At 45.9% G+C, this 12,454-nt stretch overlaps 1 protein-coding gene across 2 annotated transcripts in view; it reads left to right on the top strand.

The window, feature by feature from the left end:
• The first annotated feature begins 8,816 nt into the window (after positions 1–8,816).
• The window catches only part of ELOVL2 (ELOVL fatty acid elongase 2), a 184,967-nt gene continuing 181,329 nt past the window's right edge, over positions 8,817–12,454 (top strand). For both annotated transcript variants that reach the window (XM_073631054.1, XM_073631055.1), the window contains exon 1: positions 8,817–8,970. In XM_073631054.1, the coding sequence (XP_073487155.1) occupies positions 8,968–8,970 (3 nt within the window). In that variant the 5' untranslated portion in view covers positions 8,817–8,967. The remainder of the gene's footprint in view (positions 8,971–12,454) is intronic.

Genomic DNA, 12,454 nt, shown 5'->3' with positions numbered 1-12,454 from the left:
AACTGAGAGCGGAGCTGAAGCGCTTGAGAAGGCAGCGTGAGGGCTTACACAGCCAGAAACGTGGATCCATGGATCCGGAGATCCAACTGGCCAAGGTCCGGGTGGAACATCAGGAGACCATTGTGTCCATCATGGAAGGAAGAGATGGGCCATTTAAGGAAAAATTCTGCAATGACAGAAGGTTTGCCAGGATGACAAAAATGGAGGTGGAGGAGGAGACCCCCAGTTCAGACCCCCTGCCCCCTCAGGGTGAGGTAAGCAGCCCCATGCCTTCCCAGGACTCAGGAGGCATGCTCAGGGCCATCCAGGCAATGGAGTCTCCTATACGGGAAGATCAGTTGGTGTTCCATGAGGAGGACATTGCTGATAATGTGCCTGACAAGGTAAAGCCTGTCAAGCCCCATGTGGTGCATAAAACTGTTTTTGTGAACACTGTGACTGATACAGACAATGTGCCCAGTGACAATCAGGCTGCTAATCCCATTTGTAGCAATGCTGTACCTGCTGATGCTGCAGTGCAGCAAAGTTTGCATTTAAAAAATGACATTCCTGCAGATGAACTGCAGCATTCAGCAGAGCCAATTAACCCCCCTTTAGCTGAGTCTAAAGCTGTTTGCCCCACAGCTGCTGAGGACTCTACAGCACAGCTTCAGGAGACAGCTGGTATTACATCAGAAACTGTGACTATTCCTGATGGGAATGTGAATGTTTGTGTGACTGATAAGAATCTTCCCAGCACAAGTGTGATGGACAGTCCTACCAACTCTGTTCCAGCAGATAATAATAATAATAATAATAATTGTAATGTACAGACTAATGTAACATCAGTGTGGGGCCTTGGCCCTGATAAGCCTACATTTGCTCAGGTGGTACGCTCTGCTCCTGGTAGCTCCGCCCCCAAGAGGGTTTTCCCCCTGCGACCTACCATCTTGAGCACCCTGGGATCTGGTCTTGGGTCTCTGGCTTCTGCTGGGGGTCCAAGAAGAAATGTAGTGATTCTTAAATGGGAAGGTGGTGCAATCCCTCCAGCACGGCGTGTGGTGGTGGACATGATTTTGGAGATGGGTTTTGGGGCAAACGATCTGTATGCCCTAATACATGTTGCTGGGAGCCGGGAATATACTATTAGTTTCACCAGGCCAGAGGGTCTTGACCTGTTCTGGGAGCGATATGAGGCTCGGTGCAGGTCAAGACCCGAATGGGAAGGTCTGACCCCAGTTGCAGTTTCACAAAGGTCTACAGTGAAAAAAATCACAATTATTCTCACTAATGAGAGTGTTCCTGCTCGAGATCTAGAGGTCTGGTTAAAGAATTATGGTGAGGTATTGACTAAGCCCGATAAAATACTTGATGAGCGTAACATCTGGACTGGGGGTTGGTCGGTTACAGTCAGGTTGGCCAGGGATGGGAATGTTGTCCGTCACCTGCCCTCCTCAGCTTTTATAGGGAGGGATAGGATGACTATTTTCTACCCTGGTCAGCCGAAGCTGTGTCACCGCTGTGGAGAAAAGGGGCATTTGAGCTCTTCCTGTTCAGCCTTGATATGTTCAGTGTGTCGGGGTCAGGGTCATATGGCCAAGGACTGCACTGAGATGATCAGGTGCAACCTGTGCCTGCGCCTTGGCCACCCCTACAGCAGATGTCCTGAAGCCTGGCACAATATGGAGAAGGAGGTAATTGATGACATGTCAGGGCTGGACAGGATGGAGGGTGAGGCCCCTGGTGTACCATCCTCCTCTGCGGTGACTGACTCCCCTGGTCCTGCTCAGGATCCCTCTCCAGTTCCTGTGGCCACCCCTCCTGTGTCTGTAAGTATTCCTTCTGTATCTGTCTCTGTGTCCCCCCAGCCTACTGTATCCCTTCCTCTTGTGTCAGAACCTTCCAAGTCTGTGCCCCCCGAGTCAGTTACCCCCCAGGAGTCTACCCCTCCTAAGTCTGATTCAAAGGGAGCACCCCCCCCACCAGGAGTGGTAGCGGGTACTAAAAAGGTTGCTTCTTCCTCTATAAAGAAGTCTTCTGTAAAGACTTCACAGAAAAAAGTAAGAGATGACGGCATCTCTGAAGCTGACCTGCAGTACCTGGAGGAGAGAAGGAAGGTTGGGAAGCGGAAGAAGCAGGTGGTGAGGACGGAACAGGCTCCAGTGCCTGTCTCCAACCGTTATAGGTCCTCTAATTGGGAAATTTCTTCATCTGGAGCTTCTTCGGAGCGAAGTTCTGATTCTGAGATGGAGTTTGAGGCGGCCTCAAGAAAGAGAGAGGCTTCTGGTGATGAGCAGCAGAGGGGAGCTAAGAAGCAATCCACCCAATAACCCAAATGGCGGTTCCCCCTCCGTTAAAAGTGGTGACAATAAATGTCGCCAGCATTAAGTCAGTAAGAGCTCGTTCTATGGCCTTCTTTTTGTTCAGCCAATTAGATGCTGAAATTTTATTTTTGCAAGAGACTAGGCTCACCTCCTTGGCAGATATTCATATGGCCAAGAGAGAGTGGAGGTATGGTCCATCTTACTGGTCTCTTGCGGCCGAGCCTTACGGCGGTGTGGCGGTGTTGTTTAAAACCGGCATGGTAACTGTCCGGCGGGTTATTGAGGTGGAGATTGGGAGATGTATGGTCTTAGACGTCCTTGTGGGAGGGCAGGACCTGCGCCTAATTAATGTTTATGGGCCGCACACAAAGTGGGACAGGAAATGCCTTTTTACAAGGATCAAGCCATTTCTTTTTACATCCCGGCAAGTGGTCTTTGGAGGTGACTTTAATACAGTAACTAGGCCCAAGGACAGGAAGGACTTCAAGGACAGGCTGGGATATGATAGCGTTTTTTTAAATAGTATGGTTAGGGATGCTGGTCTTGTGGATGTGCACATTAAGCACCTCCCGGATGACACTGGGTTCACCTTTCATCGAGGTAATAGTCAGAGTAGAATAGATAGGTTTTTTTTGAAGGAGACCTCTGCTTTCTCACCCCCAGTGGTGCAGGCAGTAGAGTTCTCTGATCACTGTATGCTATCTGTGGTCCTGAATGCTTCAGACGCCCCTCAGAGGGGTAGGGGCATCTGGAGATTGAATTCGACTCTACTCAAGGAAGAACATGTTAGACAATCCTTTGAGGAATTCTTTCAGGCACAGGTGACCATCCTGGACTTTTGTAGCAGCAAGGCTGAGTGGTGGGAGCTGACCAAAAAGAGGATTGCTGGATTCTTCAGGGGCCTAGCCAATAGAAAGCAGTTTAATAAATACATGACCTACCAACGTTTACGGAGGAAGCTGGATATTCTTGTCTCGAGAGGAGGAGATCCTGGGGCAATCTCCGAAGTGAAACTCCTTCTCAGGAAGTGTCAATATGACCGGCATGCCTCTTTGGTTCTGGAGAGGGACTATGGGAAGTACCACTCGCCTGACCCTTACCAGAACTGCAAACAAGGTGTAGCTGTTAAAACGGTCGTTGGCCTTAAGGACAGTACAGGTTCCTTGACAAAGTCCAGGTCAGGGATTCTGGAGGTCGTGAGGTCCTTTTATGCTGACCTTCTTGGGAGGAAAGAGCTTGACCGTGACAAGATGGAAAGCTTTTTGGACTCTACTCCAGGTCTAAATGATGAAGATGTCCCATTGATGAATTTGACAGAGGAGATCACAGTTGAAGAGGTGATGAGGGCAATTGAACAGCTTGCCATCAAAAAGTCACCTGGACCGGATGGCTTGACGGCTGAGTTTTACAAAGCTTTTAAGCCTATTCTGGCCCCACATTTGGTAGATGTTTTTAACAGTTGCCTTGCAGAGGGGGTACTTCCCCCTTCCATGAGGCACTCAGCTGTGATTCTTCTTTCAAAGGGTAAAGATCCTTCGATGATTGAGAATTGGCGCCCCATCAGCCTTCTTAATGTCGATAGAAAGATACTGGCAAAGATCATTTTCTGGCGCCTATCGTCAGTAGCAGAGTCTTTGCTTTCTCGCCATCAGCACTGTTCGGTCCAGGGTAGGTGCACCTTCACAGCGGTTTTAGCTGTCCGGGAGGCCTTGGAGCAATGCAGGGCTGCAGGCTGGGGAAAGTATTTGCTGACATTGGATCAGGCAAAAGCTTTTGATCGTGTTAACCACGAGTACCTGTGGTTGCTCCTTAGTAAGTACGGTCTGCCGGGTGGTTTTGTCAATTGGTTAAAAGTCTTGTATAAGGGGGCAGAAAGCTTTCCTCTTGTTAATGGTTGGGTTGGGCAGTCCTTTGAGGTTGGCTCCGGGGTGCGCCAGGGTTGTCCCCTGAGTCCCTTGCTCTATGTGTTTGCAATCGACCCCTTCATCAGGAGGCTAGAGAGCGGCATGTTGTGTGGGGTGCCAGTGGGGCTCCCAGGTGAGCCGCCTTTGAGGGTTGTTGCCTATGCGGACGATGTGTCCGTGATTGTCACTGGGGCGGATGAAGCAGAGGAGGTGGTCTCTCTGACATCACGGTATTCTGAAGCATCAGGCTCCAAGATCAATCAGGAAAAGACTGAAGTTTTCTGGATGGGAAAGGAAGGTGAGGGTTTTGATCTCCCGGACACCTTTCCAGTGCCCCAGGAAAGGATTAAGATTCTAGGCATTGAATTTGGACCTGGTGATTATGGCCTCAAAAACTGGGAAGGCAGACTGGAAATTGCCAATACTAAGGTGGTCAGCTGGAAGAGATGGAGGTTATCTATGAGGGAAAGGGTTGATCTGATTAAGACTTACCTGATTCCGATCTTCTTGTATGTCAGCTTTGTCTGCATCTTGCCAGTATCTCTCTATGCTAGGGTCAGTAGTGTGTTCTTCCAGATGTTGTGGGGGAACAGACTGAACCCCATCAAGAGGAATGTCACCTATCTATCCAGGAGGGAGGGTGGCTTAGGTATGGTCAACCCAGTTCTTTTCTTTTCACTGCTTTTTCTCAAGTTTAACATTGGTAATATGCTTGCAGTGGAACCTCCTGGATGGGTAGGCATCTTTAGATCGTGGTTTAGGCCTTTTCTGCGACTTTGGGAAGAGGGTGGCCAAGTGAAGAATCTCAGGGGTCATCGTGGTCAGCTACCAGCCTATGTCGCTCCGTGCCTGAAGTTACTACGGCAGTGGCGATTGTCGGCTGAAGATCTCAGATCGGTTCCGAGGAAAGTCCTTATGAGTCGAGTCTTGAGCGAAGTCTTTCATGACCCACTGGCCTTAAGGGATTGCCCAGGCCCAGTTTTGAGGGCAGGGTTAAGGCTTATTAATTTGGACAGAGTACCCCCTAAATTTAGGGATCTGGCCTGGTTGTGCTTCCATGGGAGGCTCTATGTTAGGGGCAATTTGAAATTCCGCAGTGGGGTGGATCGTAGCTGTCCTCGGGAGGAGTGTGCAGGTGAGGAGGAGACTATGGACCATTTTCTGCTTCATTGCCCCTTTAACATAGAAGTGTACAAACAGGTGGGACGGGCCCTCGGTGTCCCTTTCCTCTCCAGGCTGGGTTATGCTGAGTGGGTGTACGGAGCATTCAATACTGGTGGTGGTTTTTGTTTAGATACACTTTTTCTAGTTAGCCTAGTAGTCCGTTATTTCACTTGGAACGCACGGTGTCAGTTCTGCATTCGGCGTAAAATCCTTCCTGTTCAGGTGGTGGTGTATGACATTTTGCATGAGGTGGAGAAGATTCGGGTGCTCGAGAGAGACAAGCGGAGTCAGGGGGCTTGGTTGAAGGCGTGGAGGGGTTTCAAGCCTCCCTGACTGCCAGGAGTCTCTTTCCCGGGTGTGGCTGTCTGTCTCTTATCACCCTAGATTATTATTTTTTTGGATTAATTTTTGATAAATGGCTGCATACATAGGTGATGGGTTGTGCCTCTTAGGCCCTCTCTGCTGCTTTATGTAAATAATTTTGGTAGTGGATTATGTATATATTGTATATATTCTGAACATGGATGTGTATTCCTTGGATTTCTGTTGAAGTTTTGTACTATGGTTTTGTTTTTTACTTTTGTATAAAATTGGTTGCTTGATTCTTTTAATAAAAGATCAATAGTGCCCTATCACTGATGTCAATGGGAGGAATAGTGCCCCATCCTTGGTGTCAGTTGGAGCAATAGTGTCTTAATGCTGGTGTCAGTGGGAGGAATAGTGCCCCATCCCTAATGTCAGTGGGAGGAATAGTGCCCCATCCCTGATGTCAGTGGGAGGAATAGTGCCCCATCCCTGATGTCAGTGGGAGGAATAGTGCCCCATCCCTGATGTCAGTGGGAGGAATAGTGCCCCATCCCTGATGTCAGTGGGAGGAATAGTGCCCCATCCCTGATGTCAGTGGGAGGAATAGTGCCCCATCCCTGATGTCAGTGGGAGGAATAGTGCCCCATCCCTGATGTCAGTTGAAGGAATAGTGCCCCAACGCTGATATCAGTGGGAGGAATGGGATGGCTTGTATATAATGCCTGGTACAAACGATGAGATTATCGGACGAATGATCACCCGTTTTTTTTTTTTTTTGCATACTAGTCTTATATCGAAAATAAAGAGGTTATTAAAGTTCCGAAAATTCTCATATGATCAAATAAAATTTCAGAAGTGATGTCATGTGTTGTAATGTCTTTGTATTGTATTTTTGAACGAGTACTGTACTGAGTAAACACAAATCATTCGTTCTTGTATGGAACGAGAACATTTTTTGTGCTTTTCCCCATCAGATAATTTCGCATTAATTGTCATGATCGGCTCTCGAAAGCTGTGTACTCACGATCAGAGTATCAAACGATCGCTTTAAAAGTGGTATTTTTCGTACGATTTTCTGATTGTCTGTATGGGCTAAAAAATTTTATCTAGGCAGCTTTAAGACTGGATACACAGGCTTAAAGCTACCTGTGTATCGGGTGAACGATCGTCTGGTTTTCCTTAATGTTTCCAAGCAAGTCAAAACCAAGGATGGTACTAATTGTAGAAAAATTCTTGTATGACAAAGGCTTTTTTTTGTTGTTTATTATTTCTGACCATGCGCAGTCTTCCGTATCTGATTTATCTCGTACGAAAACAGTACACATTAACTTTTTCCTGATCCCCTTGTAGCAGTTTTTATTGCTACAGGGCGGCTGCTGTTTTCAGAATCATGTATATACACGTGATCCTACACTTCTATATAGGCGGCGCAAATGCACACCACCGGCGGCTAGCTCCGGCTGCGCATAATTATACACAGCGGAGCCAATTGACGGGTACGGCAGACTCGATATCCGCCGACACTCATCGATCATTCTGTGCAGGGAAGCAGAACGGCAGTCTGCCTATGTAAACACAGCAGATTGCTGTTCTGGGAGGAGGAAAGGCATGGATCCTGTATCTCTGCAAAGCAGGGACATGGATCCATGTCTTCCCCTAGTAAAAGCACCTCCCACATTGTAATACAACACAGGCTAGGCACACAGTTAATCCTTTGATCATCCCTAATGTTAACCCCTTCCCAGCCAGTGTCATTAGTACAGTGACAGTGCATATTTTTTTAGCACTGATCACTATATTAGTGTCACTAGTTCCCAAAAAAGTGTCAGTTAGGGGTCTGATTTTCTGCTGCAATATCGCAGTCCTGCTATAATTCGCTGATCGCCACCATTACTAGTAAAAAAAAAATTTGAATTCCATAAATATATCCCATAGTTTGTAGACACTATAACTTTTGCGCAAACCAATCAAAATACGCTTATTGGGATTTTGTAGCAAACTACATATTCCTTTTTTTTCAAAATTGTCTGTCTTCTTTTGTTTATAGCGCAAAAAATAAAAAACGCAAAAGGTGATCAAATACCACCAAAAGAAAGCTCTATTTGTGAGAAAAAAGGACGTAGATTTTGTTTGGGAGCCACGTCGCAAGACCGCGCATTTGTCAGTTAAAGCGACGCAGTGCCGAATCGCAAAAAGTGCTCTGTGTCATATGAACAGCGATCTGTCATCTCCCCTACACAGTCCCTTTCCCCCTTCAGTTAGAACACACACTAGGGAACACAGTTAACCCCTTGATCACCCCTGGTTTTAACCCCTTCACTGCCAGTGACATTTTTACAGTAATCAATGCATTTTTATAGCTTTGAACACTGTATTAATGTCAATAGGCCCAAAAATGTGTAAAAATTGTCCGATGTGTCTGCCATAATGTCGCAGTCACGATTAAAAAAAAAAAAATTGCAGATCGCCGCCATTACTAGTAAAAAAAAATAATAATAAAAATGCTATAAATCTATCCCCTATTTTGTAGACGCTATAACTTTTGCGCAAACCAATCAATATATGCTTATTGCGATTTTTTTACCAAAAATATGTAGAAGAATACGTATTGGCCTAGACTGAGGAAAAAAATAGTTTTTTTGCATATTTTTGGGGGGTATTTATTATAGCAAAAAGTAAAAAATAATGTGTTTTTTTTTTTCAAAATTGTCGCTCTTTTTTTTGTTTATAGCGCAGAAAATAAAAACCGCAGAGGATGTCAATTTTGTTTGGGTGCAACGTCGCACGACCGCGCAATTGTCAGTTAAAGCGGCGCAGTGCCGAATCGCAAAAAGTGCTCTGGTCAGGAAGGGAGGCAAATCTTCCGGAGCTGAAGTGGTTAAACGAAAATAGGAAATTTTGGTTTTGGAAAGTCTGAATCGTATAGTTGTGTACACACACAAAGGAACGAAAGATTTTTTTCTTCTGATTTTCTTAAAGTGTGTACCCAGGATTAGTGGAGGTAGGAGAGGGGTGATCACTGGGAGTCTTGGTCCAGAGCAGGCCACACAATAGCTATAGTTGAAGTATGTAGCATAGTTCAGCAGGCAGGCATTCAGGGAGGAGCATGCACATGTAAAGGGATGCTGAGGGTGCTTTGTAGAATATAACCCCGGCCTTTTTACCCTGCACAACTAGCTGAGCCATCCTCTAAGCCAGAGCGCTGAGCAGCAGCGCCACTTGTGATACCCTGGACAGCGCTCACCCAATCAGCTCCACATTCTGCCAGCCAAGCTCCAAGTCTCTCCAGCATGGTATGTACATTATACACAATGGGGACACACACCTGATTCATTCATTCTTTTCTACTTACTATGCTTCTGATTTGTGTGATGAGAGAGAGCTAACACTGCTAGTGACAGGTGCTTAGGAGGAACCTCAAGAACTGTCAAGCATTTATTATTATTTTTTTTTTCTCCATACATTTTAGCATGCACTTTTTTTTTTTTTTTTTTTGCAGGGATTTCAAATCTGTTGGATCAGGGGGACTTTACTACTCTAAATTGCCCCCCTACAGATCCAATTAGCAGGGGTCTTTCAAACACTAGCGCGCCCCTCCTTGCCTAGACACATGGTCATATAGCTTATCCTTTTCACCCAGACTGGAAGGTGAAGCAGCTGTCTGCCTGGCGTCTCTATGTGTGATCCATCCAATACTCTAATCCCTAGCACTCTTCTGCTGTACCATATTATATGGCAGGTTTACTATTGTACCGCCATCAGATTGGCATCTTGTGCCTAGATTGAGTGTGCACTTGGTGTGAGCAGTAGTGCATTGTTTTAATTGAAAGCTAGCAAGAGGCTGTTGATTGAGGTGTACTTTGTAATCAAGCACCAATGGTACCCCTGTAGGTAAGCCAAGACATGCCTAATGGGCAGTTGTCAATGTATTGCACTCAATAGCCTACTGACACATGCCTAGGGGGTTTGGTAAGCATATGATGAGGCGCAGATCGGTAGATCTCATTGGCCATGTGGGAACTGTCATCATTGGCCATCAATGGGGTGGTGAGAGCAGGCAAGACAAGTGAGTGTTGTAGGCTGTAGAGTGGTTGAGTGTAAGCAGAGTGTACTAGATGGGGAAAGAGGGATGTACAAGGGGAGGAGAGCATGGTGGGCTGAGGAGAGGGGAGGTCTGTTCCTTATTTTATTCTGTGGAGTGGAGGCAATCGGAGAATCCAATGGGATGACCTAAAAAAAAAAAAAACACTGCCAAGGAAACCCACAGCTATCCAGATAATAGACTTCTTTCACTGGGCTGATGAATGGAGCTGGATTGTAGATGGCTCAGACAAGTATTGTCTTATTACATGCTGGTCTGAATGGGTGAGAAGATGTGCTGGGGAAATACCTGAACGCTCCTGAAACCTTTTAAATGTCAGATGAGCCCTACCAGGTTTAGAGCCCAGCAATTATCAGCCGCTAAAATAAAACTAGGATCCTCGTTTTCCTTGACAGTTAATGTCATTGTGTTATTTGTAGTGATAATAATTGTCATCAGTGGACATATCAAGACAAAGCGATAGTAAACCATTTAAAAAAAAAATTTAAACCCGCAAGGCAAAGGTATAATGTGCTAGTATGCATTGAATACTACACTATATTACCAAAAGTATTAGGATGCCTGCCTTTACGGGCACATAAACATTAATGGCATCCCAGTCTTAGTCCAATGGGTTCAATATTGAGTTGGCCCACCCTTTGCAGCTATAACAGCTTCAACTCCTCTGGGAAGGCTGTCCACAAGGTTTAGGAGTGTGTCTATGGGAATGTTTGACCATTCTTCCAGAAGCGCATTTGTGAGGTCCGGCACTGATGTGGACGAGAAAGTCTGGCTCGTAGTCTCCGATCTAATGCCGCGTACACACGAGCGGACTTTTCGACGGACCGAGTCCAGCGGACAATTCGACCGTGTGTGGTCTTCATTGGACCTGCAGCTGACTTTTTTGGTCAAAAATCTGACGGTGTTTAGATTTGGAACATGTTTCAAATCTTTCCGACGGAGGTCGAAAAAGTCCGCTCGTCTGTATGCTAGCCCGACGGACGAAAACCGACGCTAGGGCAGCTATTGGCTACTGGCTATCAACTTCCTTATTTTAGTCTGGTCGTATGTCATCATGTAGGAATCCGTCGGACTTTGGTCTGATAGTGTGTAGCCAAGTCCGTTCGTTGGGAAAGTCTGCCGAAAGTCCGTCGGATCAGTCCGGTCGAAAAGTCCACTCGTGTGCACGTGGCATTATTCATCCCAAATGTGTGCTGTCGAGTTGAGGTCAGGACTCTGTGCAGGCCAGTCAAGTTCCTCCACCTCAAAATTTGCTCATCCATGTCTTTATGAACCTTGCTTTGTGCACTGGTGCCGTATCATGTTGGAACAGGAAGGGGCCATCCCCAAACTGTTCCCACAAAGTTGGGATTATGAAATTGTCCAAAATGTCTTGGTATGCTGACGCCTTAAATGTTCCCTTCACTGGAACTATGGGGCCAAGCCCAACCCCTGAAAAACAACCCCACACCATAATCCCCCCTCCACCAAATGATTTGTACTAGTGCACAAAGCAAGGTCCATAAAGACATGGATGAGCGAGTTTGAGGTGGAGGAACTTGACTGGCCTGCACAGAGTCCTGACCTCAACCTGATAGAACAACTTTGGGATGAATTAGAGTAGAGACTGCGAGCCAGACCTTCTTGTCCACATCAGTGCCTGACCTCACAAATCCACTTATGGAAAAATGATCAAACATTCCTATAGACACACTCCCAAACCTTGTGGACAGCCTTTCCAGAAGAGTTGAAGCTGTTATAGCTGCAAAGGGTGGGCCAACTCAATATTGAACCCTACGGACTAAGACTGCGATGCCATTACAGTTCATGTGCATGTAAAGACAGGTGTCCCAATACTTTTGGTAATATAGTGTAGCACTTTATGTGAAACTTACCTTAGAACGAAGCTCTTCCAGCGGCACAAGGCTTCCATCTTCACCCATCTTCCTTCTGGGTTTGCAGACTCCAACTGTGTCAGTGGCTGGAGCTGCGATGATGTCACTCCCGCACATGGACACGGAAGCCACCGTTTACGACACAGGACTCTGAAGGAACGGCCTGAGTGGCTGTCCCTTCAGAGAGCATGCACCCGGGATGTCACTGACTGCATGTACAGTAAATATCTTCTAAACGCCACATGTTTAGGAGATATTTACAGTACCTATAGTTAAGCCTTATTATAGAGTTATGCTGGCCATACACTATACGAAAAATCGGCCGAAAAATCGTTCATATAGACACTTCGTTCGTTTTTCAGCAAGTTAATGGGCACAAATCGATAATCGTTTGTGACATTTTTGTGGAAAAAAACCGAACAGCAAGTTTGGAAAATTTCTGCCGAACATACGATAAATTGCAAGGTTAATGTGTTTCCCGTCTGAACTGTCTGCACTAAGTATATGTAAAAAAAACGAACAAAAAGTTATTTATTTATGTCCACTGAACGATTTATCGGTCATTACATGATGGCACGATCGTTTGCGGTCACGGTCGAACATTCGTTTTTCGAAAATGTGTTCGGACGATTTTTCGTATAGTGTATGGCCAGCATAAGCTATAGGTAAAATTCATGTATTCTCCTACGACAAATACTTTATTTTTTTTTTTGTTTTTGTTTATTGTTTCTGATCATGCGCAGTCTTTCATTTCTGATTTTTCATGTGCGAGAATCGTACAAAACCGGTACACAATATTAA

The sequence above is a fragment of the Aquarana catesbeiana genome, linkage group LG05 (genome assembly GCF_042186555.1).
Source record: "Aquarana catesbeiana isolate 2022-GZ linkage group LG05, ASM4218655v1, whole genome shotgun sequence".
Taxonomy (NCBI): Eukaryota; Metazoa; Chordata; class Amphibia; order Anura; family Ranidae; genus Aquarana; species Aquarana catesbeiana.
Note: the sequence above shows the minus strand (reverse complement) of the source record. Positions and strands in the feature narration are given on the sequence as shown.